Below are 27,255 nucleotides of genomic sequence, written 5' to 3' on the forward strand. Positions count from 1 at the left end.
ACTGGAAACACAGTTAAGGCTGGAACACAGATTTTCTTATTCCTAGTTTGGTGTTCTTCCAATGACTATCGAAAGTGTGTGTGTGTGTGTGTGTGTGTGTGTGCGCGTGCGCACGTGTGTGTGTGTGTAGGAACTGTGATACAAAGTTAAATAAGACAGTAAGTCACAACTCCTCCTGGAGAGTAGAGGGAATAAAAATGGGCCCCCCAAAGTATGTACAAAATGTGTGCATTAGGGTATGACCCCTGGTGGATGGGGAGGAACAAGAGAGCCTGAGGTGTGTTAGGATTTCAACAGGTGGAGATGGCCCTGGTGAGAGGTGAGTGGAAGGAGGAGCAAAAGACAGCCATGGTGCTGGCATGTGGATGTCAGTCTGAGGCTTCTGTGTTCAACTGATAGGCAGAGGGAGCTGTCGATGGTGTCCGATAGCTCAGAGTGGTGTTTCGAACGAGAGGACTAAAGAAGACTAAGCTGTATCAACTAATTTGAATGGACTCAGTTGTGACATTGGTTGCCTTGAACCCTATACATACACCCTTCTGGTCAAATGGCTTGTGAACTGTGTAGATCACTACAGCTTCCTATCACTAGCCTTAAAATCCAAAACACGGTTTCAATGAAACCATGAAAAGCAGGAAGGAGAGTCAAATTGCTTCTCCCTTTTTCTGTAGAGTAATGATTAATATTCAAACCGTCTTTTTATCTCAAGAGCTCAAGATGATTTAAAACATGGAACTGCTATAAATATTTCCTTACAACGATGGTTCGAGCCACAAAAAAAAGACCCAGATTCATCTTCGACTCCATATTCCAGAGAATGAAACAAAACCAGTAGATTATTCAGGATTACAAAGCAAGACAGAATTTAAAGAAAGAAGGATGAGCGGGAACCCAGGTCGAATGAGCATTAACTGTATGTCAGCCGCTCAGGCAGCAGAAATGTCTCTGGGATCAGAGCCAGGAATTCGAAACCCAGCTTGTAGAGCTGTTTGGGGTTCAGAAGTTTGGGGTCCCTCATTGCTGATAGGACTGACTCCAGGCTTGGGGGAAGCCTGATTGGTGCTGCCCTCTGACCCCTCCCTAAGGGGTCACAGAAGAAGAGGGGAGGGACAGGTGGCGGAAGACACTATTTAAGGCTCCCTCTGATTGCAACAGGACCTGCTGAGGTCACAGCTGAAGTGCTAATCTTCCCAAAGGGAGTGGTTTTTATTCTGCCATGTCCCAGAGAAACTCTCAAAAGGTGAGAATGAGCCCCATGGGGCTGCACACCCTTGGCCATGGGAGATTGATTGTGGCCACATCAAATTTAATCAGTGTATGTTTATCGATCATTCATTACACTACACATAAGACCCTGGTATGGTCTGAATTTGCTGTGGAACTGAAATTAAGTCACTTACAAAGGTAAAAACTCGTGTCCTTTTAATTTACTTTCCAACAAGGATCATCAGCCTTTACTGGCCCATGGGATGGTGGTAGAACGATATGGGACACTGTATAAGAGTCCCTAAAACAGTGTCTCATCCTTTCCGCAGAATGGTCAGGCACAAGATGCTAAGCCTTGGGGTGCATTTGGAGAAAGGGGCAACTTCTTTCTGCCTCCCTGACTTGATTCTGCTCTGTAGGCTTTTCATGGAGCAGAATGTGAATTGTGAGTAGAACATGTACTCTGCCCTCTGTAACTCAGAGAGGGGCTCGCATCCCAAACCGTACCCCCCCAGAAACCTGCAGATCACCCAGAGCAAGCCTGTGGGGTGGAGATGAGACAGGCTCAGATGGCCACAGGCCGGTGGGCCACAGTGAAAACAAAGGAGAAGGAAACTTTATGTTTGTGGCTGAGAGTGATTACTTGAAAGCCTGGTTTTCGCCCCTGGGATGATGCCAGGATGCTCACATAATAAGCACCCAGGCATTATGCCTTGTTCTTCAGTTCTCCACGCCTGTTGCCCACAGGACAGAGACCCCAGGCCCAAAATAGGCGCAGCTGCTGCGGATGCTAATCTGGCCCAGAGCTGAGGAAATGTCTGTCCCTCCATCTGCCCGCCTGCCGCCCCACCCTGAGCCTCGGGACCTCAAGACAGACATTCTTTCTCCCTTTTCCTGGTCTAGCTTTCTTGGGACTTTTGCTTCGCCCTATCCCTATCCCTGGGCACGTAGTAGGCAGTTGGTAAATGACAGACAAGTGTAAAGAAACAAACCTGGAACTTCTAGCAGCAAAGCTTGGGGGAGATGGAAGCTGTGGCGCTGGGGCAAATGAGTGGACAGTCTCCTGTCGTCACAAGGGAGCACCCCAACCCCAAGGGCCTCCTCTCTGATACCTGATTCTCTCTTCAGGCTTATGAGCCAATGTGAATTGCAAACAGCCGTGCCCACAGCTGTGTCCACACCCATCATTTGAGAAAGCCAAGAAAATCAAGTTCATGGCTAGGACTGCTCACAAATTTGTAAAGAACCGTCTCTGGGTTTTTATTGTCTCTTTATCACTGACATATAGAGCAGAAAGTCAGTATAAAGAACTTATTTTCCCCAAAGACACACAGATTCCACCACCACTTTACTTTTTCTACTAGGAATTTAGTTCAACATGTGCATTGAGCACCTGCTGCGTACAGAGAACTGTGCTCATTGCTAAAGAAATTAACTTTGTTTTGGTCTCAGACTATAAAAGCATGTCATCCCTTCACTTTCCTAAATTTCCCATTAACTTTGTGTTTTGTTTTTTGACATTATTATTTGAGTACTTATATTTCCTTCACTGTCCTTAAGCTTCAAGTTTCTGTCTCACTTATTTTTGTATCCCTGGGCCACTCAGTAACCCCATGACAGTGACAATAGCCCATTTACTTTGTCTAAGCTGCTCCTTCTCTCAGCAAGCTGGTGTCAGGGTTCTTGAGAAAGGTGGTCTAAGGGTGTCTATCACCTGTTCCCCTAAATCGCCTCAGGGCTCCTGAATGAGGGACACATCTCACTTGAGAGAACATGGAGAAGGCCTACAAATGGCCAGGCATTGGGGCTTCTAGCTCCTCAGTGCCACGGAAAGCCTGAAGCTTCTTAGCTAAAAATAATAGGTATCATCCTGGGTCCTTGGCTCCTGATGGCCTGCTGCCAGGGCATGAGTGTCTCTGGAATGTCTCGGCATCACTCATGGTAACCGGATCGCAGCTCAGAACAGCAAGCAGCCTCAGAACCTCTCAGCCTCAGCTGTTTTTAGCAGTAGGATTTGGGGCAGGGGTGGAAACAGACCTCTGTGTTCTGGGCGGCTTCCTCGCCCCACATTCCTAGGCGTGCTTTGCTTTATTAAAGCTCTCAGCTGTCATGGTGATCTAGGCATGGAAAAAGGAGAGGCTGCCGTGAGAGAGAGGAGATGGTGGTGGCCTGAAAACCGCAAACAGTTCAACCCCCTATAAGGGCATGTTACTCTTATTAGAAGCTGTGTCCCTCACATGTCCCTAAGAAGGGGACCATCTGCCAATCATAAATCAAGACCTCATCTGTTCCAGATAAAGAGTCTACTGTCCTAGCTGGTGGTCCTTTTATAGTTGACAGGTATTTTTTTAATCCTATGCTTGAACATGTATTTATTATGTAATTAAAAAATTATAAAAGATAATAAAAAATAGAAATCTACTGCTAGGAGATTTGAGGCTCAGTAAAGAATTCAGAAAGTGAGAGATTTTTTTGGATAGCATAAAAAATTACAGGGGAAAAAATAAAAGAAAAAAGTGAGACTATTTAGAAAAAGGAAAAGAAATTTAAATGTCCCTTAATTTAGACATAGCGGGATTCCACCCAAAGAAGTTAGCTGGAAAAGGAGGGACTCTTCACCCTTTTTGGCCATTATATTTTTGGGCTCATGTGCAAAAGAACCAGCAGATATCACAAATGAGCTAAAGTAGAGATCATCCAAGTTTTTGTTGAATGATCAAATGGCCTATCTGAAGGAGATTCTGAAGATAGGGTGGGCTGAGTTGGTGGGCAGGGGAAGAGTTATAGAGGAATCCTTGGAGGAAGTTAACAGTCAACAGTAAAAAGACGAAAATGTGCATTAGGTTTCATCAGCCCTGTTCTAACATATCTTTGCCTCATGCTCCACCTCTTGACATCTGTTTTGCCAGCTGCTCAGGTTGGCAGCGCTTTGTGGTGGAAAGGAGTCATGGGATCTAGAGAGAATCCAAGCTCTGCCACCTTGACCTTGAGCAAGTTGCTCTGTGCTTTGGTTTCTTCTTTATCTTTAAAGCAGACGTGATGTGATAGGCCCATCTCGTCATTGCTGAGTCGTTGCACAGATGACAGGAAGTAGCGCACACTGAGAGCCCCTGGTAAGAGTTCGGTAAATAGTGGCTGAGATCATCCTTCTCTCCACTTCTAGACAAAGCTTGGGTGGCACAGCAGGTCCTAATTCGGAATGAGACTTGTGCTTTCATTTTTCTCCCTGCAATAACAGGGTTTAAATTTTCTGTAGTTACCGGCATCTTTTGCTTTATGGAACAAATTAACACTGGCAAAGTTGGTCATGAAAGTAACTCTTAGATAATGAATTTTTTCACTTATATCCTACACAAAATCAGAGCCTAGTAGAAATGGTCAAGGATAGCTTCCAGAAACCAACTCCCGACCTCCTTTGTATAAAATATCATGCTTTTCTGGTAAAGTGAACATATCAGGTCCTACAGCCTGAGAGGTTTCAAGTTTGTGGCTCGATTCTGCATAAAATACATCAAGGGATCTCTTTTATCAACTTTTTATGTCTGAAGGAACAAGTTCACATTAAAGATGGTTCACCCTTCTTCCCTCCCTCCCTTCTTTCCTTCCTTTCTTTTTCTCTTTCTCACGCCCTTTCTTATCTGTATTTTAGTGTGTATTTTTAAAAGATAAGGACTATTTTAGAAAATATAATCACAATATCACATCATACCTTGAAAATGAATAATAATCCCAGGTCATCATGAAATATTCAGTCAGTTTTCAAATTTCAATTGGGGTGTGTGTGTGTGTGTGTGTGTGTGTGTGTGTGTGTGTGTGTGTGTGTATCTTAACAAAGTCCATGCAATGCAATCTGTGGATGGTTCTTTTATGGATCTTTTAATCTATAGGCCTCCTTTCCATTCCTTTTTTATCTTTTCCTTGCAATTTATTTATTGAAAAAACTAGATGGCTTATTTGATCAAGTTCTCCACATCCTGGAGTTTATTGGTTGTATTTTGGGTCCCCTGCATTTCCTATAAGTTGGTGGTCACATTTAGATTCTTTACCAGACCCAAGTTAACTTGCTGGGCAGTTCTTCCTGGACTGTGATGTGTTTATCTATCAGGAGGCATATAATGTCTGGTTGTCTATATTTTTGTGATACTAGTAGTTGTAATTTACTTGGGATTCATGATTCATATAAAAATGGTGATATTCCAGTTCTTTTATTCCTTCCTTACCAATTCAAATACCTCTGCAACAAGGAACTCCATTTACTTTCTCTGTCCACAGAAGGCAATCTACAGCAGTTCATGTAAGTTCTGAGAGGCTCTGAGGGACTTTAGCTTCCTGTGCTCACCTTCAGGCCTAATTTCCTCTCAGTGACAGTCACCCCCAGAAGAAAATGGCCTTTTTAAGTCACAGTGTTGCCATGAAGTATTGAAAACAGGTCAAAGAAATTTTGGCCTTTGAGACAGAATTATCTGAAATCACTAATGAGCCAATTCTGACATCATTAGTGACCTCGACCTCCTTTCTATAAATGACAAATCCAGGAGGTGATAAACTCAGTGTTGGGTGCTGAAGAGAACTCACCTGGGTCTTTACTTCCCATGAAGTCAAACTGGTCATCTCCTAATCTTCTAGAATCAGATAAAGAAGGGAACGTGACAACTTTTTCTATTAAGTGGAATTATGACAACAAACAAATAATCTGGGTTAGAAGATGCGATTTCCATTAGCGGACCAGCCAGATGGTTATTTTGACTTATATTTGACTGCTGTATTTTCTCTTTTAAAGTAAAGACAAGTTTACCCTGAGTAAGAGGTGAGATTTTTTTGTTGTATGGCTTTGAAATAGTGTAGACCGAGGCAAGGACTCGGCAGTCCACATGCACTGGAGAGACCATGTGCCATTTTATTCCTGTGTGTATTCCTGTGAGTTAGCACAATGCCTTCCTGGAGCGCTGCCCAGTGAACATTCTAGAGGTTCCCTGATAGAATGTCTAAGTGTGTGTCAGGGGGAGGATATTTTCCCTTGACTTATAACCCTATTCAACCTAAGGCAGCATTTTCCAAACTGAACCTTTGTGTTTCCCTCATATCATATTGAGAGATGACTCTTAATAAACTCCCCCTTTTCACACTCCCCCTGTCAAAGCAGTGGTTAACCTAAGAGTATTTTTTCCTTCTGATCTAATCTCAAGTTTTAACCAACAGCAAACTCTCCTTATCCCCACAGACACACAACAATTGAATTTATCAAGCCGTCTGCCTACCGAGATTTCAACATTAGTCATTGAAATCACTGAACGATGAACCATTTCCCCACAGGAAAGAAGAAAACAAATTTAATGAAACAGCCCCAATTTTAAAACAAAGCAAAGTTTATTGCATGTGAAAAGCAGTAATATGGAAATTAAGTAAAATAGTCAGGAACCATGAAAATATACATTTTGCATATTTTCTGTCCTGTTCCAGAAGAGGATCACTCACTCTTCACTCTCATGAACCACCATCTGCAAAGAACGTAGTATTTTTAGTTATGTCACATGGCATAGATGTTTTCTCTTGCTCCCTCTCCTGGCGAGCATCAGGGAGTTGCTTGCTAACACACTTGAGTAGGACACAGGATATTTTTTGCACCTCAGGAGAATACACGATTGCATACATGGAGGAATTCATCCCATAGCATGAGAAACTAGTCCTCAGAGAGAACTAACCCCATACATTGGGGCTTCTTACCTACAGATATCTACTTACATTTATAGTGACTGAAGACAGAGCCAACAGAGGGCACTTGAAATATATCAGGGGAAAACATTCATTCCTTTCGAAGATGGTGTTTAAGTCTTATTGTGACTTACAGACCTGGGTTCTAGAGGGGCTCTTCTCAGCTAAGTGACCTTAAGAAAATCTCTTCCTTTTCTGAGCCCAAGATCGACCAGTTCTAAAGTTGAGAATTCTCTAAGGCTCCTTCCAGTTCAAAAATGTCTCTATCACAGTGAGTTCTTCCCAGGTTGTCTGGGGGCCTGCAACTCCAGCATACGTCTGCTGCTCTCTATCTAGTGCCACTAGGAACCACCTACCCTGCTGGAAGTGAAGTCTCGGGTCTTAGCACGAAGCTTATTGACTTGAGATTCTGCAATATCAGCACGTTCTTCAGCTTCCTCAAGCTCATGCTGAGCTTTTCGGAATTTGGTGAGATGAGCGTTGGCTTGTTCATCCTAAAACCAAAGAGACCAGGCAGGTAAGATCAGTGTGCACCTCTCTTAGAGCTTACTGCAAGGAACAGACCAGATTGCTGTTCTAAAATCATAGGCATGTCTGACTTACAGCCTCCTCAGCCTGCCTCTTGTAAGACTTGACTTTCACTTGAAGTTTATCCACCAGATCCTGTAATCTCAGCACATTCTTCCTGTCCTCTTCACTCTAAAAGGGAGAATGTAACAATGTAACTAGAGGAGGAGGAAGAGTCACGTAAGGTCTGGCCAGTTTTCTGGGGCCGAAGTATGTCTTCCTTTATTCTGGAGAGAGAATCCAGGGTGGTGCTTGCATTTTACAGAAAAAATGCCTCTCTGGTTTTCTTTCTACTTACCTGGTAAGTTAACTCCTTGACCCGCCGTTCATATTTCCTCAGTCCCTTGACAGACTCAGTGTTCTTCTTCTGCTCCCCTTCAAGCTCAAACTCCAGCTCTCGGATCTGGGGTAAACAGTTGGGAAATTAGTCTGGGGCTATAGCAACAATGGGAGAAACCAGAATACTCTGCTAATGCTGGAGTTCTTTCCACAAGTACCCGCGTCTCCAGTTTCTGAATCTGCTTCTTCCCGCCCTTCAGGGCCAGCTGCTCAGCCTCATCCAGACGGTGCTGCAGGTCTTTCACGGTCTGCTCCAGGTTCTTCTTCATCCGCTCCAGGTGGGCGCTGGTGTCCTGCTCCTTCTTCAGCTCCTCAGCCATCATGGCTGCCTAAAAAGCGAAGATGCAGACAAAGATTAAGTGCCTTGGAGCTGTCAAAACTCGAGTACCCAGAGGACCAGAGCCATGCTAAAGAAGAACTATAGGTAAGATGACTGAGCACACCCTTCCAGAAGGGAATATGAGAAAGAACACACAAGGTATATCAAAGAATCTAAGAAATGAAACTTTCAAGGACTGGATGGGAAATGGTCTCCTCCTTTTCTTAAACTGGCTTCCTTGGGACCTTTGCCCATCCCAAGGAAATTCTTTCTTTCATTGTCACCATGATCGCCAATATATTTTTTTCAAAGGAATTCGAGACTTAGAGAAGGCTGATTTGATACCTACCATCACAGGTTTGGAGATAATGAGATTAAAGGAAGACCTCTAGAGAATTAAGGTGTGTGTGAACGAGCAAAGGAGTAAAATAGTTGCAAGGTAGTGTTCTCCATCAGGCAGCAGATGGCGATGTGGGAGATGTGGCTGCAGGGACAAGGCCTCGAGACCCAGGAAGGTTAGGTGCTGGTGAGAATGAAGCCAGCCAGCTTCATTGGCGTACAGTGAAATTTGGTGGGATATTGACATCTGAGGGTCTTATTTTTATATTTGGAATAAGTCATATGTTGAAGGAAATAAGAGCATACCTCTCTATGGGCACAAGAAACAATATAATCTTTTTCAGTCTTTTTTTTTTCCTGTTATCCCTTATATTTCTCAAATCTATCTTGAAAATGTGCAGGAGGGGACACACTGAGTTTGAGAGAGGTGGGCAGTGGTTTTGGAGCTGACCACACACCATTTGTGCCCCCAAGGAGGCCCCAGCCTGTCTGATGGGAACTGTCTCATGGCTGGAAAGGGCAGGAGGCTTTATTGAAACAGAGTCTGGGCCGCTTCGCGGGAGCAGGAAGGAAGGGCCTTACATCTGTGATGGCCTTCTTTGCTTTCTCTTCAGCATTCCTTGCGTCCCTGCTGGCATCTTCAACCTCACTCTGCAGCTGCAAGAGGTCTGTTTCCAGCTTCTTCTTGGTGTGGATGAGGCTGGTGTTCTAGGGCCAGAAGAATGGGTGTTACCCAGGCAGGTCTGAGGTAGGCCTCTCCCCTCTGCCACCCACTTCCCTCACCTGGGTGTGCAGCAGCTGCACTCTCTCGTTGGAATCCAGGAGCTCTTGTTCAGCCAGTTTCCGGGCTCTCTCTGTCTGCTCCAGAGAAGCCCGCAGCTCCTCTACCTCGGCCTGCAGCAGGTTGGCTCTGCGCTCCACGATTGCCAGCTGCTCCTTCAGGTCCTCCTGGCCCCGGAGAGCATCATCCAGGTGTAGCTGGGTGTCCTAGCCAGAGAAAAACAGAAAAGTCTAGTTGAAATTGAGGCTTCAGGATCATGAGCCTAGCTAAAATCTGAGCATTTGAGGACAGGAGCGGTTTCCCACCGGGACTCTCTCAAACCTTCAACTGTCCCTGGACACTCCTGAGGTGTTTGAGGGTTTCTGCAGCCTGGCGGTTGGCGTGGCTCAGCTGGATCTCAATTTCATTCAGATCCCCCTCCATCTTCTTCTTGATCCTGATAGCTTCATTCCTGCTCCGGACTTCGGCATCCAGGGCGCTCTGCATGGTTTCTACCGTTCTCTGGTAGTTCCTCTTCAGCTGCTCGATCTCTTCATCCTTCTCGGCAATCTTTCTGTCGATTTCTGATTTCACTTGTGTTAGTTCCAGCTGGATTCGGAGGATCTTGGCCTCTTCATGCTCAAGGGCGGCCTTTAAAGAATAAAAAATAGAAATAGTACCAGTGGTGATATAGAGCCTGCTACACTGCCCTTTAGGGTAATAAAGCTTCAATAGAATATTTATAACTCTAACTGTACAATTCAAAACTATCTTTTTTCTTAAAAAAGAATCCTTAATTTATTTTCAGCGTAGAAATAAAATCTGTTTTATTGCTATTTGTTTTAGATTATACTGTTAAAAGAGAATAACATTTAAATGATCTTATTTCTGAGGCGTGCAAAGCACCTGATATTTTAAAATCATCTAGGATTTTGTCAAACCTCATTTTTAGACCTATTGTAGTGTAATGATTTTCTTCAATAAATCTAAGACAATTCACAGTATTATCTCATTCAACCTCACAGTTATGCTATTTGACAAGAAAGGATCAGGTTTCAGGACTGTGATTTTACAGAAGCAAAAATTAAGACACAGAGTGGGGCCAGCTAGCCTCCGAGGGTGGCACTCCACCAGGGTTGTGCCTGTTCCTGCTGCTGCCTCCCGAGCATTCCGCTCACCTCTGCTTCCTCAAGAGCCAGCTGGATATCAGCCTTTTCCAGCTCGATCTGCTTTCTTGATTTCTCCAGTTCATGGATGGTCTTACCATTTTCAGCAATTTGTTCTGTGAGATCTGCTATCTCCTCTGCAAAGAAATAAATTTTGATCGCATTAGAACACCTCTGTACAGGTTTCCAGGCATGGTAAACATCAACTAAATCCTTTTTAACTAGTTTATTACAATTCTAAGGCTGCTGTTTGCTAGAGATAAGATATTGTATATAGAGAGAGACTCAAAAAAAACCCCGCAGGTGATGAATGCTTTCTGTGCGTGCATCGATGGACAGACGAGTAGGGATTTGAGCCTGAAGTCATGCCCACTCCAGCACATGCTCCGGCAATAGTGTGAAGAGAGATTTCAGATGGTTTTAAACTGCTTACGCTCTAAGTTCTTATTTTCTCGTTTCACAGTTTCAAGTTGATCTAAGGCTTCTTCATAGGCATTTTTCAGTTTGAAGAGTTCAGTGCTCAAAGAACGAGATTCTTTCAGCGATGCCTCCAGCTCTGCTTGACTCTCCTCACACTTTGTTTTCCATTCAGCTAGCACCTGGAACACCGGGATGGAAGGTATCTCTGGTTATTAGCTTGTCTCCTCCAAGCTTCTAATTAAATATAACGGTTAAGGTAAATCTTAGAGTTGGGGCTACACTCAGCCATGTCTCTCACCTAGCTCCTTGTTCTTGGTTATTGGATGAACCAAAATCTTATTTTATAAATTTAGTCAGGATCAATAATTGATCAGTAACGATTGTCTCCAAAAAGCAAATGGATCCTTTGAGGAGGAATTAGCTGGGCATAATTGCCCTGTTCCTAATATGAAGATGGCTCTGAATTTTAAAATATTTCATTAAAACTTTGGTTCAAATTAACCTATCTGCCATGCTGAAAGGGGGACTTCCAGAAAGCTTCTCAATGGGACCTGAGTTAGATTTCCACATCACCCAGAGTTAGATTTTCAGCCACCCAGAAGACAGACCAGCAGCAGGGGGAAGAAAATGTTTGGGGCTGAGTAACATTATAGAAATGGGCCTGTCTCCACTGACAATGCTTTAAAGGGACTTCTACTCCATCCCATTCCCATTTCAATTTATAGATGAGGAAACTACAGCTCAGTGAAGTTCAAGGACTCTGCCAAGGTCACACTGCTGGTAGGGCAGGGGCAGGACTGGGACCCATCTCCTCCATCCATGACCACAAGTTGTTCCCCACATCACGGCATTCAGCCAGCATGGAGCTGACCCCAAACCTTGTCAAAGTTCCTCTGTTTCTTGTCTAGAGCGGCAGCCAGGGAGTTGGCTCTCTCCACATCAACCATCAGATCCTCGACCTCTCCTTGCAGCCTCTGCTTGGTCTTCTCCAAGGAAGCACATTTCGCATTCACTGCCTCAACCTGTTCCTCGGAATCTTGAAGGCGCTGAGCAAGTTTTTTCCTTAAAGAATAAAAAGAGGAGCAGAGGCTATTTAAGTTTCAGTCCTCCCGAACATCAGTATTCATCACGTGATTCAAGTTCCCATTTCATAAACCAAGGAGAATTTCCTGGCTGCTAAAAATCAGTGACCAGTAACCTTCCTTGTCTCTAATCATGATCAAAGCTGTTTGTCTTAATGAAGTGCGCAAAGGCCAGGTACCTCTAATGGAACAGCATGGCATTAAAAGACAGATGAAATGGGGAAACATCTATTAACAACAAAAAAAAATTATTCCCAAGTAGTTCTAAAGTCAGTGCCCTCTATCATATGACCATTCAAGGGTTCAAGTTCTTCTAAAGGTAAATAGAGTTGTGTACTTGGCCTCCTCCAGCTCCTCTGTGCGCTGGATGGCGTCTGTCTCATATTTGGTCCTCCACTGGGCGACCTCGCTGTTGGCCTTGGACAGCGCCCTCTGCAGCTCCGCTTTGCCTTCCTGCTCCTCCTCATACTGTTCCCGCAGCAAGTCACAGTCGTGGCGGGAGGACTGCAGGGCATGGGCCAAGGCATTCTTGGCCTGAAAAAGTCAAGAAAGAGGAGAGCCCCTAGAGGATTAACAATTCACTGCCATGTGGGCGATACCATCCAAGTATGTTCCAACTATCATCATCTACTGAATAAAGTAGCCTTGTTTTCCTTAAAGGTAGTACTTGAAAATTAGATCGAGGAAGCACTTCCTCAGATGACATACCTTGCTCTCTTCCTCTAACTGCCTCTTGAGCTCTTCTATTTGCTGGGTAAATGCTTGCTTGCTCCTGGAAAGTTGGGATACTATGCTTTCTTTTTCTTCCAGCTGACGACTCAGCTCACCTGTGTCCAGAAAGAAATGTTTTTTAGGTCATTCATTCATTCATTCATTCATCAAGTGTATGTAAGGCACTGTGTGTAAAGCACTGTGCTATGATCTAGGGAGAGAGTAAAAATTTTAAGTTGTGGTCCTTTCTTAGGGATGAAGGCATGAGTCTACAAAAGGGAAAATGAACGTACAACATGATAAGCATTGTCATAAACTACTAGAAGTGTGGAGTGACTTTTGTCAATAAAGCCCACTGAGAACCATTGTAAATTAAAACATAACCTGGATCACCTAAAAACTCCCATCAGACCTTCCAGTGGCTGGTGCTTCCAGCTGTTTGTCAACTTGTCATTAAGGGAAATATTGCTTTCCCAAGGACTTGATATCCCTAACAATTTGAAGGTAGACTCTTGGGTGAACATGGTAAGTTCAGGTTTACATGCTCATATGGAAGTGAGAGAAAAAAGGAGGGGGTGAGAGGTTTTAGGGCTCTAAAATTATTTTAGAAGTGGCAACTTAACTTCTTTTCTTCATTGTCTTGATTGTGACTCTTAGCAAAGGATTGATTCACCTGTAATAATGGGCTGCAGGGCCAGTGCTGGGTGGAGTCACATTTTCTAGGTAAAAGCGCCAAATAATGTTCTTTTATATTTTTATTACATACCAAGAGCCTATGCAAATTGGCCATGTTCTTTTATTTATTGTCTTGATTGTGGCCAATCTGAAAACACTTCATTTCACTTGACAGCAATCTGAATTTATGTGCAGCAAGAAATAGAAAGGCCAGAGGGCTTGGTTTCTAGTTCCATTTTTACCATTTAGACTCTTTTTGATGCAAGGTTATACTAATTTTGAAAGAGTTTGAACCAGATGCTATTTTGATTTTCTTCTTTTTCTAGTTGCATTCTCTCTCTCTCTCTCTCTCTCTCTCTCTCTCTCTCATATCTCTATCTCTATCTCTATCTCTATCTCTCTCTGTCTCTGTCTCTGTCTCTCTCTCATTTTTACCGAACTCTCAATGTTCTCCTCCTTCAGGATATTTTGACTGATTCTTTTTGTATGTTATTCCAATTGTTTCTCCTCCAAACAAATACTGCCCTTCAGTTTTGACCAGTTGCCCCTTTAGGTGTTTGTAAGGTGTTGCCCCTCCTGTTTGTTTCCCATCACTCACCAGCCTCAGTCTGAAGACGAGACTTCTGTGTCGTCAGCTCACTCATGCTCCTCTGAATTTCCTCGTTCTTGCCCCTGGCCTCACTTAGCTGATCCTCCAGCGTTCGACATATTTTTTCCAGATTTGCCTAAAAGATCAAAAAGGAGAAGAAAATTAGGTAAGCACTGCGATTTGGATGACCGAAGAGGTCTCTTTAATAGAAAGCATCGGGCCCCATCCTGCCCAAGTACCTTTGATTTCGACACACTCTCTGCGTTGCTGGAGAGGTCGTCGATCTCCAACTTGAACTCGCTTTTCTCCTTCTCCAGCTTCTGCTTGACCCTCTGCAGGTTGTCTATCTGCTCTCCGAGCTCAGCCATGCTGTCCGCGTGCTTCTTCCTCAGGGTGGCCACCGTGGCTTCATGCTGCAGGGTGGCCTCCTCCAGGTCCCTGCGCAGTTTCAGGAACTCGGCCTCCCGCTTCTTGTTCAGCTCTATCTGGGTGGAGGTGACTCCTCCTGCTTCCTCCAGCCTCTCACTCAGCTCCTCCAGTTCTCGGGCATAATCGCTGCGCTGTTTCTCTGTCTTTGCTCGGGTCGCCCTCTCTGCCTCAATCTCTTCTTCCAGCTCCTCAATTCGAGCCTGTAGAGGGCAGCCAATCAGTCCCAGAGTGACTCATTCTGAATGTCAAGAACAGGCTAATTTTCCATTCCCGTTAGACAAACGGATTCTGGAACTTCTCCCAGAGAGATGTGAATGTTGCTAATTTCCTTTAATGTGAATTTTCCCTGCCCCAATATGATCATTGTCCTGCAGTGATCAACCCAGGATCAACCAGTCCATTCAACTAAAAGTCGACTCAGAATATTCCAATTTGTATTTCATTTCAAATACTGGAAAACTTATTTATCACTGCCGTGTCAGCCCAGTAGAAAGGAAACCACTGAGGCAGGCAGACCCATGGTGCTGCCCACTTGCTCTAAATGGCTTATAACACAGAGCGCCCAGCCCACTGTGAGTGACCCATGTGTAAAAGAAAAATCCAAAACACCTCCTACCTGTAGCTCTTTGATTTTCTTCTGAAACTGAAGACCCAGAGTCTGCTCATCCTCCACTTTGCTTTGCAGTTGACTATATTCAAAATCCTTCCTGTGAACAGAAATGTAGAATGTGTAAAGACAAAATACCCAGTAACTTACCAAATTAAAATCAGTGGTTTTAGAGCGTACTTCTTGAGCCTTTCATCCAGCTGTTGCTTATCATTCTCCAGATCTAGTATGGACTCATGGGCAAGCTTCAAGTCTCCCTCAAGCTTCCTTTTGTTCCTTTCCAGGTCTACACGGAGCTTCTTCTCTTGTTCTAGGGAACTTTCCAGCTGCAAAAGGCACCATTTCTTTTTGAGAACAAATGTTTTGCACCAGAGGATTTCAGGGGGCTCTTCCAACCTTGAAGCTCTAGGACTTCCAATTAGCAGTGTTTACTTACATCATCGACCTGCTGTTCCAGTTTGCCCTTGATTTTACTCAAAGAATTGACTTTGTCTTCTTCAGCTTGGAGGTCATCCAGGGTCTGCTGGTGGGCCTCTTGGAGGGCCTTCTTCTCTCTGGTTAACTTGGCAATTGTTTCATCCAACCCGGCGAGTTCCTCAGTAAGGTTTTTAACCTAAGAAGAAGTCACAAGCAATTATAAGAAGAAATACAGTGTGGTTTGCAATGCCTACATCAAACTGGAAAGACTGACAAAGAGAGTACCTTGTTCTCTGTGGCATGCTTTTCCTTTTCAACCTTGGCCAGAGTTAGTTCAAGGTCATCAATGTCTTTCTTGAGCTCTGAACATTCATCCTCCAGTTTCCTCTTCTTGGCTGTCAGCTCAGCATTGATCTCTTCCTCATCTTCAGCTCTTTCAGTCACCTCTTTGATTTTAGCTTCAAGCTGGAATTTGGCTTTGATCAGTTGATCACATCTTTCCTCAGCATCCAACAAGTTTTCACTTTCCTTTTAAAAAGAATCATTATTTTATGATTTTCTTTAATGAGATAAGATTTGTGACATTCCAGTATTTTGTTATATATGAAGTTTTAATGAAGCATAGCAACTAAAAAGCAGAAATCCCACCAAAAATCCTAACTTTCCTAAATAATCAAATTTAGAAGGAAAGTAAAATAAGAAAATATTTCTAAACACATACAGCTTGTACTTGGAGCTGCAGGTCATTCTTCTCTTGTACTAGAGTCACCAATTTTTCCTCCAATTCCTTCCTTTTTGCCTCTGACTTGGCAAGTTCATCTTTGGTTTTCTGAAACTCTTCCTTCATGGTGGCCATCTCCTTCTCTGTCTCTGCACTCTTGAGGAGGGGCTTGATCTTGAAGAAAAGTTTCATCCAGGGCCAGTGCTTCACATTCATGAATGAGCGAATGTTGTATTGGATGCAGAAGATGGACTCCCTAAAAATAAAATATGAGTTATTTCTAAGAGAGACTTCTCACTTCTCCCAAAGATCTCTTGTTTGAACAAAAACCCTGCTCAACCTTCTCTGCACCATCTTCTGGAATTCCACACGCATGAGGAATCCTCTACACACAGCTTGGGTCCGGGTGATCAGTTTGGCCAGGCGGTCATCACGCATTTCTTCCAGAGTTCCCAGCAAGCCAGCCTTAAAGAACACCTTAGAGGGGAGAAGGATGGCATGAGTCAGTTTTCTGGAGAAATCTAAAGGAGACTAAAGGCCAGCATCTGTTGTAATTAACACATTACCTTGGTATGTCCAAATTTGTACTGAGTGTGGTCAATATCGATGGATGCCAACAGCTTTTCACAAGCTTTCTTGCTGTCGATAAATTGTCCCTCAGGGATTGCACTGGCATTCAACACTCGATATCTGTGGTTGTAGACACAGAAACAATCAAAGACAATTAGCAAACACATAAACTTTGGAGATCATCCATTCAAGCCTTGTTTCCTATAGGCAAGAAAGCCAAGATCCAGAGGGTAAAACAAACTTGCTCATAATCACACTGCTAGATAATGGCCTGGAATCTAAGCCTCCTGATCCTTAGGCCAGGTATTTTCTGCCAGGTGTATATCAGATAAGCTACTGAGAAAACATGGAAGAAAGAAGTATGTGTATACCTTGACCAAGTGGTAGATTATTCATTTGACACGAAAATCCATAACTGTTCTGTTGAATGGGTCTTTTCATCATTATTTCTCTCTCTCAAATTCCAGTGATTGCACATATTATCAAGCATCACATAGAACATTTTTATGACACACCTTTGTTTAAAATCCCCATAGAGAATCCGGTTTGGGAATCCCTTCCTGCAGATGCGAATGCCCTCCAGGACACCGTTACAGCGCAGCTGGTGGAGGACAAGGCTATGCTCCATAGCTCCTGAGAACAGAAGCACAGAATGTCAGCTTCACACAGAATTTCTTAAAAACCGACCACCATCTAGAGAGCCAGCAGGTATCTTACCTGGGGTTTTCGTTTCGTTGGGAATTATACAGCGCACAAAGTGAGGGTGAGTAGTTCTTAAATTTGACATCAGTTTGTTCAGGTTTTCCTAAAAGAAAAAAGATTACGTTTGACAGTTAGCCTGCTGTAGGCTTTTACAAACACAGAGACATATTATAATGAAAAATGAGATATATGTTTTAAACTTATGAATTCTAAAGAATAATGGAATTATTTAATTCTTTCTTTTAATAGTCTTATGGCTAGAGGAGTAGACAAATAATTTTTATAATAGTCTTTTGCTTCACAGGGAGCCAGAAACTAACCACATATAAAATGCCCTCTGAAATCAACTCAAGAGTTGTATCTGGTCCCACTGAGAGAATGAGAAGCTATTGCATGTGTCCTTCAGGCAAGTCAGAAAGTGTGTGCTGAGGACTTACCTCCCAGGCCAGACAACCCAGCTAGCTGCAGTACAAAATGCTAATTAAATTTTGGTCCTACATGGTTAGACCTCATTTATATATCATTATGCCACCATTTAACTTCACTAAATGACAGTAAACAGATTAAGACCACATTTACTATTCTTTAATAAACCAAGTTTAGAATCTCTACATTGCTCATTTTGAGATGACTTAAACCAAATGCAAGCAAATAAACTTGTGTTTTTCTTACTCTGAAAAGGGCAGAGACAGTTTGGAAGGAAGAACCCTTCTTCTTGGCAACTTTCTTCTTTCCACTGTCAGCTGAAAGAAATAAAAGAGGGCACGTGCTGTTAGCACATCTATACAGGTTATTCAGTCCTGCAGAGTGAATGAAGGGAGAAAGCATGACTCCAAGGCACCCCATGGAGTCTGTTACCATCTGTAGTGGCAAAGGTGGCATAGAGATGTGCCAGGAGCCTGTTGGAGGACTTCTGGTACAGCCCAACGACGGTTTCATTCAGAGGGTCCTTGTTCTTCTCCAGCCAGCCTGAGACACTGTAGTCCACGGTGCCCGCATAGTGGATCAGGGAGAAGTGGGCCTCTGCTCTGCCTTTGACCACCTTGGGTTTCTGGAAGTTGCTAGACTTGCCCAGGTGCTGATCATACAGCTTGTTCTTGAAGGAGGTGTCTGTGGCCTTGGGGAACATACACTCCTCTTCCAGGATGGAGAAGATGCCCATGGGCTAGATTAAGGCAAGGCAAAATGCATATGGGGTAAACATGAGCTACAGTGATGAGCGGCAGAGTATACGAGGAGAGGTTTCTGAGTGAATAGAACAGGATACCTTTTCTATGAGTTCAATGCAGGCAGCCAGGTCCATCCCGAAGTCAATGAATGTCCACTCGATGCCTTCCTTCTTGTACTCCTCCTGCTCCAGCACGAACATGTGGTGGTTGAAAAACTGTTGCAGTTTCTCGTTGGTGAAATTGATGCACAGCTGCTCCAGGCTGTTATACTAACACCAAAATATAATGTTCACGTGAAAAGTTAGACTTTTTTCAAAATCAAAGACCCACCAACCTTCCTCCTCATTGCTCAGGCTCTAGCCAGCTCATTTATGCTTTCAGATATAGTCATATTCTTCAAGGCCTGGCTCAGATCATATCTCCTTCTTAGAGTCTTCTTTGAACTTCCAGCCAGAAGGTGTTTCCCCCTCTCCTGAGTTCACATGGTCTGGGCTTCTCTCATGCACTGACCACGGTCTGCCTTATATACTTCTCATCTTCCTCTACAGACTACAGGTTCATCTTTTATTCATCTGCATGTCTTATACCTGGTGGATACCAAACACACACTTTGATGAATGGCGATATGCTTTTAACCCAGAACAGTAGGATGTTTCTGTTAAATATTGCATGATTGGCTTATTATCAAATTCTCTACATGCCTGGCTCTCACTAAGTCAGTAATTGCATTTGAGATATTTTTTTTAATTCATTGGACATTATCTTTTAAAATTGCACTTGACCCAAGTCTTCCCTCTCTTAAAATAATACAAACCCTACCACATGCTCTTCTACGGGATCCACCCTCTGTCTAGTTTTCTTACAAGATGTGATGCTAAGACATGTTGGCCACCTTGATATCTTCCCTAGAGGATCCTGGAAACTAGTCTCCCCAAACGAGGCCACATGAAAGCATGAATATAAGCAACACAAACCTCAAAGATCTCAAAGCCTGCAATGTCCAAAACCCCGATGAAGTGTTGCCTTGGTAGCTTTGTGTCCAGCTGCTGGTTGATGCGAGTGACCATCCACAGGAACAACTTTTCATAAACTGATTTGGAAAGTGCATTCACAGCGTGGTGAACCTATTGGGAAAGCTCAGCTAATGAGTCTAAAGGCAGTGGCCGTCATGTGCCTGCATCCTTCCTGGTCTTGAAGCAGACGCTTACCTGATCCACAGTTTGACCTTTGGTAACATATTCATTCCCAACTTTCACTCTGGGGAAGCACAAAGCTTTCAGGAGGTCCGAAGAGTTCAGGCCCATAAGATAGGCTGTCTTGTCAGCCACTGGTACGAAAAGAAAGATAATCACAAAGGGGAACCCCTGATGCTTGGCAAAATAGAAGAACCACTTGGAAAACATCCAGATATTGCAAAGCTTAGCTAAGTCTGTCTCAGTGCATTTTACATTCCATTTTTCTACACTGCTTATATGCAGCCAACAGAAGCTAGGTCACTCAGAAAATGTGATAGATTTTGTGAAAAGGCAGGATTGGGTTCCAGAAAGCCCTGATCACTTCTCATTGCATCTGAAATAGGACTCTTCTTATGATTCAGCAAACAGGGGTGGGAACAGTCCTGTAGGCATCTGAGTCCTTGGGGTTCGCCTCTCCAGGAGGAAGAAGGATTAATCATTTTCAAAAGAGGCACCAAACTATCTCAGCTGAACAACCACCCAGTTCTGCTTACAGCCTGTTGCAGTGATTTTGTACCTTCGGTGCCGTCTGGCTCTGCCTGCTCCTCTCGCTGCTTCTGCTTGAACTTCATGTTCCCGTAGTGCAACACAGCGCCTGTCAGCTTGTAGAGTCCAGATTTCTCTTCTGGGGTGAAGCCCAGAATGTCAATGGCACTCTGACATTGAAAGAACAGCATATCACTTGGTTGGCCCTGGGGACTGAGGGGAGCACCCTACACCTTTCTCTCAGTTACACTCACGTCCGTAGCCAACAGCTCCTCAGCATCGTCAATGCTGGCCACCAGGATTTCACCCTGGCTGATGAAGGGGTAGTCATAAGGGTTGGTTGTAATAAGCAGCAGCTCTGAAATGATGAATAGTTAGAGGAGGTCACATCGATTCAAAGAAAACACCCACCCAATGGATGTGAGCACCTGTTTTTTGGGCTGAGACTTTTACTGCTGGAGCCTAAACTGAATTTAGAGTTAGATATCTCTTTTAAACAGCCTCATGATACTCAGGCTGTGGTTGAAAATAAAGTCCAAGGAAGACTGTGCAGTCCACCTATGAAATGTAGGTTAAGAACCCCAGAGAGGATACAGTACTTAAATGATCTTACAGTGTATGCAAATAATGCATATTGATTCAGATTCAGAAAAGTTAATAGGGAAACTGGCTGAGTGTTGGTTAGGACAAGAGCCCACATTGAGGGAAGCACAGGTTGTTCGGTATAATCATAATTTTTACAAAATTTTTTGAAAAGCTGCAGACTATTTCCAGGCTTGGGACCAGAAGCCTGAGCAAAAACAGCCAAAGGGCAAAGAAGACCGTGTGCATGAGGCCTGGGTTAAGTGCAGAACAGAGAAAAGGCAAGGTGACTATCCACAGGGTAGATTGTTCACCTGATTTTGCACTGGCCTCACAGCATTTGATGAAAGGTTGGTTTCTGTATTGGAACACAAGAGGGCGCTAAAGTATAATTAAATGCTTTAGTTGTTCAGAGGTCTATAAACCAATGCTGAATACAGTAGTGATTTAGTCTTGCTGCTGCCCGTTGGATTCCTTTTTTCACATTAGCATGTCACTGTCAATATAGCCACATCCCATTTCTAAAACAAACTCCTTCCACTGGCTGTCAAATCCCTTATGTATAGGTGCAGCTCTCCTGGTGCAGTGATATTAGAGCCAAAACATCTAGAAGACAAACCCAGTGGTGACTTCCTCACCTATGAGCTCAGGCTTCTTGTTTGAAAGTATCTGATAGAAGATGTGGTAGCTTCTCTCAGCCTTCAGCTGGAAAGTCACTCTTGATTTTTCCAGCAGGTCTATGAACACAAACATAGGGCTCTTCCAAACTGCTTCCCACCATCCTGAGACATCATCTGATCCCAATGATCTACTTACAAGTTTCAATATCTGCAGAGGCCAACTTCCCAGTGGTACCAAAATGAATTCGGATGAACTTGCCCTGCAGGGAGGAAGAGAGATCAGAGTCTACCAGGCTTCAAGTGATCCTACTTGTCTCCCAGGTCACGTGAATAGGAGCTTTAGTTCCCTGTAGTTTGAAATTAAACATGTCCTCCTCTTTCTCCCTTTCTCTCTGTCCAGTTTGATGTGCCTCCCTTTTCCCATCCCTTTTATTCCACAATGCCTCCAAACCTCCCCACCCTATCTAGTCAACAAAGTAAGAGAGTGATATTTTCAAGATGCAAAATCAAACCCTACCACTTCCTTGCTTATAGAATCCTTCAGTAGTTTTGAGAATAAAATCTAAACTCCTTCTCATGGTCCACTTGCTCCTACGTGGCCAGGTCTCTTTCTGCCTCTTCCCTCCCCTCGTGATGCGCCTCCTTGCCCACTTCGCAGCACCACGCAGACCCTCTGTAGGTCTGTGGACTAGACCAGGCCCTCCCTACTATGGAGACTGTGCACTTCCTTTGTCCCTCCTCATCCTGTAGATCTAGTCCCCCAAAAGGCCTTCCCTGCCATTCTTGTCTAAAGGAGACCCTGTCCCACTTACTCTGTCACACCCCCTGCTTATTGAACTTTCCAGGAGGAATGTATCATTATCCAAAATCGTCTTGTTATTTATTTTGTTCTTTAGTTGTCTGTCTCTGCTGACTGTGACCTCGATGAGGCCAGGAAACTTGCTCATTTCATAAGTCACAGAGAATACCCCAGCCAACTTGAACCCAGACTCACAAAGCGGGATGAGTTGTCATTCCTCACAGTCTTGGCATTCCCGAAGGCCTCCAGCAATGGGTTGGCACTGATAATTTGATCTTCCAGAGTCCCCTGATGCATGAAATCCATGGGGGAGAAGCCATAAAAAGACAGTAAGCAATGCTCCCCAGCTCTGTCACTCCTGCCTGTCCTTGCTTACTGGCAGTCTACGGCGAAGCCAGTTCCTCCCTCCCTGACTTTTCAGTGCAAAGACCAACCAAATCATCAGCACATCTCGCTCAAAACACTTTTGTCATTTTGTTATATTTAGCTATAGTTGGGTGTCTTGACTCAAAATTCTTTCAATGCTTCATTCAATTCCTTGATTCTCCAGCCCATTAGATTGTCTGTATTCATGTCAAACTGTTGTAATATTTTTGTTTAGAAAGGCAAGCATGTGCTATAGTTCTCTCAAGTTGGTGTATGTGATTCTACCATAAAAAAAAGAAGCTCTTGGAGCTGCTACCAAATTGACCTTCCTTAGTTTAGCCTTAGAGTCTTATTTTCCAGAGGAATGACAGGAGCTGGTCCTGTATGAACAACTATACACCGGGTTATCTAAGATAACTGGCCGTCCTTCAAGATTTTATATCCTGGCCTGCTCTCTTTTTCTTGAAGGGTGGGGTCTGTTGTCTCCCTTTGCCCCCTCATTTGGAAGTTAAGCCAAAGGTTAGAAGGGAAACAAAGCAAGCCTTCTTCTTCTCCATACCTTCATTTTGGAGTCCTTCTTCTTGGCGAGGTCTCCAGTAGCTGCAATTGTTGCAAAGTACTGGATGACCCTCTTGGTGTTCACAGTCTTTCCTGCTCCAGATTCTCCGCTATTTGGAGTAATCAAAAGAGAGAGAGAGAGAGAGAGAAACAAGTTCTGTTAGTAGAAAAAAGCTCCCCAAGACGTCACACAGAGGCCTGGACATACTCTGAGCCACATCAGATGCACACCTACCAAACAAAAGTGCAGCAGAGAGGCAGAGGCCCGTGGGAAGACTCCACCATTGAGCTGCCCCAAGGATGGCTAAGTACAGTTTCTGAGACCTTCCACATACCTTCTTGCCCATTCCCAAATCTGTCTTTTCATTATAGACTTTGTTCTAAATACTTTCTAATGAACATAATAGAGTAAGTGGTGCCTTTGCCTTCTGCACTGGGGAAGAGAAGCCGCAGATATGAAACTGCTCTATGCCTTGGATACTTACGTGATCAGAATGGACTGGTTTTCACGATCTGCCATAGGAAAAAATAAAATAGAGTTGATGGCAATATAAAAAGAGCTTCCCAGTTCTACCCTATTTCTCAAGCAGTCAGAATTCAATGCGCAATTCCTCTTCCCTCTAATATTTTGTTTAGTTCTAGGTGGGAGCCTGAGAAAGAGACTCAGAGAGGTTCAGCCCCTGTTTAAACCCAGTCAGTGTCATACAATGATATTAGGCTGAACCATATGAAATTGTCAGTATTGCTTTGGGCCCACAAAAATGTCCGTTTCACCTGGTTTAATCAATACTTGCATTAAAAGCAAGCTCCTCACCAGGGCCTGCAGGGCCCTCAGGGATCCAGCCTCTTCCTGCCTCTTTAAGCACCTTTACCCTGGAGGTTATAGGTTAGATGGAGGCCTAGGACCCCAAGGCAGCTCTCCCAAGCCCTGTCCAGCACCTGATCCACCACTCCAGGCTTCCTCCTTGGAAACCTACCAGTCAGCATGAACTGATAGGCATTGTCAGAGATGGAGAAGATGTGGGGCGGGGCCTCCTGGCGCTTTTTGCCTCGGTAGCCTTCCACCACCTCAGGGTTGTACACCGGCAGCCACTTGTAGGGGTTGACAGTGACACAGAAGAGGCCTGAGTAAGTCTGCAGGAGGGTAAAAAAATGTATATATATATGTGTGTATGTATATATAAAACATTTTGTCTTCATTATTTTTTACTTTTCCTCACAATAAACTAGTAAAGATGGAAAATATAATCTCTATTTACAGGTGAGGCAAGTAAGATTTGAACAGGGGCATAGCCGGAACTCCTACAGCTTCAGTGACAAGGCCGAGACCCAAAGCTTGTCTTTGCTGCTCTCCTTGATCGCTCCTCCTCCTCCCTGCCCTTCTTCTTCCAGCCTGTCTTCTTACTACCTCATTCATCTCTTGCTTTCTCATCTTCTTTCTCTTCCCTTTTCTTCCTCTTCTTTTCCCCATGTCCCCTCGTCTATTCAACAGCTCAGTCAAGCCCTCATCTTTTGAAATCCTATCATCCACACAAGCATCTCTGCTCCTAGCCCCATCCAATGCCTCAGGAAGCCACCACCACCGTCGGCACTGACATAGATCATCCAGGAGGTGTAGCGGTCCTTGAGGTTGTATAGCACGGCTGGCTCGTTCAGGTGCGTCAGCATGGCCATGTCCTCGATCCGGTCGAACTTGGGTGGGTTCATAGCGTACACATCCTCCGGTTTGACCACCAGGGTCTGAAGGGGAAGCGGTGCAGTGCTTAGTGAGTATCATCTGTGTGGCTTGCCCACGGCAGACATCTGTCACCCAGGAGGGGACTTGTGAGCCGTGATCGGGTGCAAGCACCAGAGAAAACGCCATTTAACAGAGAGGTAGATAAAGGGGCAGGCGACTTGTGATGCTGATGATAGAATGTGATTTGTTTCTGTCATGCGGGGCTTTTCTGTTTTCCCTCCCCAGTGGGCCTGGGATGAGGGAAGGATGAAAGAAATGAAGAAAGAGGATCTCTGTGAGTAGACAAAGGGGATGGTGCAAGACAGGAGCCAGCTCGGGAATACTAGCTGGGCCACAACTCTGCACCAGCGCCTGATGGGCCTGGCCTGTTCCTAGCTACTCAGAGAAAAGTATGTCCACGGGTGTCCCTGAGGCAGGAGCAGAAGAGAAAAAGGGAGGTGGCATTGGATTAGCAGGCTGGTGCCCACAGAGTTTCCCACGTGCAGAGCTCTCTGAAAGCAGCTCTTCAGCTGCTGACCCTGCATCTTGCCTCTTCACCACCCTCCTGCTCATGCTTCTGAAAGAGAACCAAGCCCCACCTCAGCCCCTCCCGCCTTTCTGGTCTCAGAGTGCTCCATGCCAGGTAAAGGGACTGTGAGGCGGAGCGGTGGCTCCAAGCACTGACAAGTGTATTTGTACTTCCCTCAGAGGAAAAGCCCTTTGCCCCCGTGTCCAGGCTTCCTTGGGCGCAGGGGTTGTGAGCTCCGCTTCCTCTCCCCTTCCCTACCCCGCACCCGCTTTCTCTCCACCGGGCAAACCAGCCCTCCTTGGGAGTGGTCTAGATTGTCTTAGATTGTCATTCATAACATCCTGTGGCAGTTGCAAGCCCATTCTTAGCTCAGTCATCTGAATTACACAGAGAGCCAGCCTCTGGGAGCGCTTGGTAGCACTGAAGGGCAGTTTTCAATGCCTTTTTTCTTCATACCCAACTCGGATGTGGACACCTGGGAAAGTCAGATGCTATTTCTTTTACTCTTCTCATTTAGATTCATTCTCTCTCTCTCTCTCTCTCTCTCTCTCTCTCTCTCTCTCTCTCTCTCTCTCTTTCTCTCTTTTTAACTTTTCTTGGAACATTCCAGATTCTTCTGGCCTAGATCCAGAAAGTAGTGAAGTCTAGAATTCATCACCTTCATGATATGGAGAGACCGCTATTTCACATTGAGCTTGGGGTCAACCAGGGTCCCTTACCCACTTTCCTTACTTTCTCAGTTAGACGGCTATTGCTAGAAGAATTAGAGGGAAACCTAGGCTACCAAAGGAGAGTGTTTTCAAAGAGATCTTCTGCGATTGGACTCCCAACCCCACATCCTCAGGATGCACAGAGCTGGTCCCTTCTGACCTAGGGTGATGTGGACAGTGACAGAAGCACCTGAACACTAATCGCTTTGGCCAGCCACAAACAGGTTCTTCTCCTCCCCCGCAACCTGAGGCCAGTATTTGCTGTGCTTTCTCTGAAGACACCTGGGAAAGCTAAACAGTGACACTGTGAGAGGCATTCCAGTGCCAGAGCCACATCGGGAAGTGGCTAGGGGTGGGGTGGATGCGTGGATTGGGCAACCATGAGGAGCAGACAGGGCCAGTCGGCTTGTGGAGGCCATGCACGAGGCTTACCCGGTTGTCCTCGGTCTCCACCGTGACCTTCCCATCCTGGGTACTCTTAATTTTTCCCTTAGCGTATTCCTCCTTTGAGTCGACCACAAAGCAGTAGGTTTTGGCATCAAAGGGCTGGTTCTGAGCCTCGATCCTCTCCTTTTCCGACTTCCGGAGGAAAGGAGCGGCTATGCCGAACACTTCCATCTCAGTGTCGCTACTCATGGTGTCAACTGCAAGGCAAACCCACCAGGTGAGCCCAGCTGCCTCCTGAGCCACTAGGCCTGTCTCGGCACCTGCTCTGCCATCTGCTGCCCCAGGAGCCAGGCCGTCCTAGGTCCTAGGAGCTCTGCTCGCAGGACTTAAGTGCTGGGAAAATCAAATGGGCTCACATTTACTGAGTGGCTGTCCTCTGCAAAGGGCACAGAGCATATGTACCCCAAGCTCCTCAATTATCTGAGGCTCAGTTTGGTGAAAGATTTAGAGGTGAGTGTGGCTCTCTTGGGACCTCACTTGCTGTAAAACCCGGGTGCTGCTGAGGGAAGCTTTAAAAATAAACACCATAAAAATGAATGCCATTCTTCAAAGAGAGTATGCTCAATGGAAAATAGCTGAGGAATTTTTGAACCATTTTGAGTCAAGGTGGCTACCTCCTCACACAAGGAAGCTGCCCGGTGCTTCCTTCAGTTGCTGCGAATAGAAGCCGTATCTGACCTCAGCATCCGTTTGAAAAGTTTCCTGA

The 27,255-nt window shown here is 44.7% G+C and overlaps 1 protein-coding gene across 1 annotated transcript; it reads right to left on the reverse strand.

The window, feature by feature from the left end:
- Nucleotides 1-6,554: 6,554 nt before the first annotated feature.
- Nucleotides 6,555-26,757, reverse strand: LOC105291268 (myosin-3). The gene is made up of 39 exons (XM_011358961.2): nucleotides 26,535-26,757; nucleotides 24,743-24,886; nucleotides 24,124-24,280; nucleotides 23,632-23,659; nucleotides 23,148-23,256; nucleotides 22,418-22,510; nucleotides 21,620-21,683; nucleotides 21,442-21,540; nucleotides 20,476-20,579; nucleotides 20,253-20,391; nucleotides 19,709-19,827; nucleotides 19,475-19,624; nucleotides 18,599-18,769; nucleotides 18,190-18,496; nucleotides 18,004-18,074; nucleotides 17,347-17,434; nucleotides 17,145-17,262; nucleotides 16,626-16,749; nucleotides 16,400-16,536; nucleotides 16,060-16,315; nucleotides 15,624-15,866; nucleotides 15,358-15,534; nucleotides 15,102-15,247; nucleotides 14,931-15,021; nucleotides 14,125-14,514; nucleotides 13,895-14,021; nucleotides 12,619-12,737; nucleotides 12,248-12,444; nucleotides 11,707-11,890; nucleotides 10,842-11,007; nucleotides 10,421-10,545; nucleotides 9,585-9,893; nucleotides 9,266-9,469; nucleotides 9,065-9,190; nucleotides 7,983-8,153; nucleotides 7,784-7,888; nucleotides 7,522-7,617; nucleotides 7,275-7,412; nucleotides 6,555-6,704 (listed from the first exon to the last, which is right to left on the reverse strand). The coding sequence occupies exons 1-39, from the start codon at nucleotides 26,736-26,738 to the stop codon at nucleotides 6,678-6,680; spliced, it is 5,823 nt and encodes a 1,940-aa protein (XP_011357263.1). The 5' UTR covers nucleotides 26,739-26,757; the 3' UTR covers nucleotides 6,555-6,677.
- Between the last annotated feature and the right edge of the window lie 498 nt (nucleotides 26,758-27,255).

The sequence above is a fragment of the Pteropus vampyrus genome, unplaced genomic scaffold (assembly GCF_000151845.1).
Source record: "Pteropus vampyrus isolate Shadow unplaced genomic scaffold, Pvam_2.0 Scaffold44, whole genome shotgun sequence".
In the NCBI taxonomy this organism is placed as follows: domain Eukaryota; kingdom Metazoa; phylum Chordata; class Mammalia; order Chiroptera; family Pteropodidae; genus Pteropus; species Pteropus vampyrus.